Below are 3,463 nucleotides of genomic sequence, written 5' to 3' on the forward strand. Positions count from 1 at the left end.
GGCCGTGGGAACGAGGGAGCCGCTGCAGACCCTGGCAGGGTTTGTTCGCAACGCTTTGGTGGACACACAGTGATGTTCCCCCTGACACACACACGCAGGCACACAGGTTGCGAAGCAAGCTGCGTTTGGTAGATCTCTGCCAAGTTCAGATGTGCCTTAAGGGGTTTATAATAAGGATAAATCATAGAATCATAGAATCACTAGGTTGGAAAAGACCTTAGAGATCATCCAGTCCAACCGTATCATCCAGTCCAACCGTAAATGAAGTGCTCATTCTCTTATTTTCCCCCTCTGTGGCCCACTTTTTGCAGATGAAGTTGGGAAGCCGGCTAGGGCACTCCTTGGTAAAGAAGGGAAATCTCTGCCTTGTTCTTCCTTGCAGTAAAATAATTCTCTTCTAAAATAACCCTTGTTGCTGCTTGGCTGCAGGGTTTGATCTCTAAATGCCCGACAAGGTGTTTCTGTGCATCTAATATCAGCATTTTAATTGACGACTGGCCACCTCTGCTGTGAAACCCGAGTTTTAAAAAGTTCCTCTAAATTCTCCCCCTTCTTGAAAAAAATCCCAGCTGCCTGGTTGTGCTTTATCTAGCGAAAGCAGCGTCCTCACCGGTTTAAGTTAGGGAATGTTCTAGAAGAGGGATGACTTTCTGCCAGTATCGCTAATGAACATCCCTGTGTCACCAAACTCTTTCTCTGCTTAGCCAAAAACACTGATGTCTGCCAGAAATCTCCTACAGTTCCTGGAAGAACGTAATCGTCTCCACATGACTGGTTTGCTGAGGCTGGCGGAGCTGGTTGTGCAACGCTGGTTGTGTAAAGCAGCAAACGGGCTGCTTTTCATGGATGTAGGACCCGAACTTTGGCTGCTGCTCTGAACCACGCGGTAGCAGATTGAGACCCAGGCTGTACTATCTGCACAGCGTTCCCTTGCCCCGTCTGGACTCTATTTCTGTGACTTAATTTACATTCCTGTTTCTTCAAATAGAGATTTCTTCACCTTCAAACCACAAACAAAATCAGCAGCTCTCCAGTGAGAAATGCACACTCTGGACTCTGAGGTGTTGGGATCAACAGGGCCTCTTCACATATTCATCCTAGAGCCATTCTGGTTGGACAGCAAATATATTTGGCCAACGATGCAGAAGGAATAACTGCATATTTCATCCACCGTGCCTTTTGCAGATCTCAGAGATCTGAAAGCATTTAGCAGATTGACGCCGCTGTTTGTTTTACGTGTGGGGAAGTGGAGGCAGAGAGACCTCAGGCGAGGTGCCAGGAACAGAACCTCAGTTCTGCTCCAGGGCTTAATCCCTGTGATTCCAGCTGGTATGGGCATTCTGTGCAGGCAAAGACTCAAATCTTTATCAAAGGACACCCTGCATTTGGAGGGTGGAGTTCTTGTTCTGGGGCGACAAGGAAGCTGGGGGGGACGTTTTACAAGGGCCTGTAGTGACAGGACAAGGGGGAACGGGTTTAAGTTGAAAGTGGGGAGGTTTAGGTTAGATATCAGGAAGAAGGTCTTCCCGGAGAGGATGGGGAGGCACTGGGACAGGTTGCCCAGAGAAGCTGGGGCTGCCCCATCCCTGGGAGTGTCCAAGGCCAGGCTGGATGAGGCTTGGAGCAACCTGGTCTAGTTGAAGGTGTCCCTGCCCATGGCAGGGGGTTGGAACCAGGTCCTTTCCAACCCAAACCAGTCTGTGATTCTATGGTTCTATGTAAAATAATTACCAGCCCATTTTCCCTTTGTTTCCTAGATGTCGCCATGCTGCCATAGCGAAGTACTTTGGCGATGTCACCCCGCCTTGCAACAAGTGCTGTGACTACTGCAAGAACCCCGGGGCAGTGAAAAGGCAACTGGAGTCACTGGAGCGCTGCAGCAACAGCTGGAGCAAAACCTGCATTGGGCCCACAGGCTCCTCCTGGGACAGCTATGACCCAGAGCTGTATGAAGGCGGGAAGAGAGGTTGCAGGGGTTTTAGCAGGTCTGTATGTGGTAGCTCACACTCAGCCCATAGAAGCTGTCGGAGAGAAGAGAGCATCTCCCAGTGCAGGCCCACTCCTATTTTCAGCACATGTTTATGTGTGGTTGTATTTTCCTGTAACTTCCTGGCAGCAGGAGCTGGAATTCCATTTTCCACACACTTTGGCAGCCTTGATCACATTCATGTCCCAAAGAGCCCAAAGCTGTTTTGACTGACCTAAGAATTGCCCTGGTAGAATGTAATTGGTTCAAGAAACTAGCCTGACATTTTTTGAAAGCAGTAAGTGGGCTCAGCCCCTTTGCAGTCACAAAGATCAAAAATGTTTAAATTGAGACCAATGTGACACAATCCAGAGTTCGTTCCTGACTCGGTATGAGCCAGCAGGCTGCGGGCCACTGACAGGACTTGGTCATCAGAGGATGTAACGGAGTGCCAGTGTCAGCTGCTTCTGCAGATTGCTAGTTTAGTGTGCCCCGATCAGGCTGACAGCAAAGGGAAGATGGGCAGTACGTAACCTAATTCATTCTGTAAAATGCTTGGCAGCGTGGAGATGACAAGTTCTCTTCCTCCTTGTTCTCTGGCTGAGTTGCAGCGAGTGTGCAGCTCTGCCAGGACGCGTTTCGCTGCCCGGGAAGCTCTGGCAGGATGCGCAGCGCTGCCGGCTGGCCTAGCCCTCTGCTTTACCTTAAACAGCTTGAGAGCGGTAGCGTTTTAGCAGGCAAGTCCAGCTGAGTCGGGGGAAACTGGTGCACTTGTGACCTAAGCCTGGATCTCGGGCCCTGAGAAGACCAATGCTGTTGTACCACACACAGTTTGCCACTTGATTTACTGAACAACAAATATTCCGTGACTTGGTTGTAGCTTTGCCTTGGAAGTTGTAATAGTCAACAGCCTTAAAGCTCTGGTTTGTGATCGCTGGACGTTTCGGCTGTGACAGCTGTGGGAAGTGGTAAACTCTTGGGCTGCGTGTGGCCAGAGTCACCTGCCACGTTTCGGTGTGTTAGTGATGGGGATTTCATTTAAACAAGAGCCTGTGAACACCTGAGGCTCAGAAGGGCTGCTTTGCCCATCCTGCCATCTCTGCTCCAGGGGCAGTAGCGGCTGACACGTGGGGTGCATGGCACAGGCAGAGACTCCTCAGCCCCGTGGGAGAAGCTGGCAGAGCTGAGATGGAGCCCCGCGTTCTCAGAGCACTGGTTACGGGCTACTGGTTCACGCCACTGCTTACCAGTTCATGGGAGTAACACACCCCATGAATTTTTGAAGGAAAGTCGCTGCCATCCAGGTTGAGGGAGGTAAAACTAGTGAGACTTGCTGAGAAAGGATGTGACATGCATTATCATCTGTAAATGCTGGCATCACCTCCGCTTTCCAAAGCCTGCCCCCCAGTTAATGCTGTAGCGACAGAAGTGTTTACTCCTCTTGTTTGCCTGCCTTATACAGGTATGATGAAGAAAGCAGCAGGGATGGGGATGGAG

General features: G+C 50.4%; 1 protein-coding gene across 1 annotated transcript in view; it reads left to right on the top strand.

Annotated features, from left to right (window-relative positions):
* Positions 1–1,757: 1,757 nt before the first annotated feature.
* The window catches only part of LOC104512752 (ATP-dependent DNA helicase Q5-like), a gene marked incomplete at its 5' end in the record, with an annotated part of 8,591 nt that continues 6,885 nt past the window's right edge, over positions 1,758–3,463 (top strand). The window contains 3 exon segments of the mRNA XM_010155851.1: positions 1,758–1,985; positions 3,429–3,459; positions 3,462–3,463. The exon segment at positions 3,462–3,463 is cut by the window's right edge and continues 94 nt beyond it. Coding sequence (XP_010154153.1) covers positions 1,758–1,985; positions 3,429–3,459; positions 3,462–3,463 — 261 coding nt within the window.

Source organism: Eurypyga helias, unplaced genomic scaffold (assembly GCF_000690775.1).
Source record: "Eurypyga helias isolate BGI_N326 unplaced genomic scaffold, ASM69077v1 scaffold27257, whole genome shotgun sequence".
NCBI classification, from domain to species: Eukaryota; Metazoa; Chordata; class Aves; order Eurypygiformes; family Eurypygidae; genus Eurypyga; species Eurypyga helias.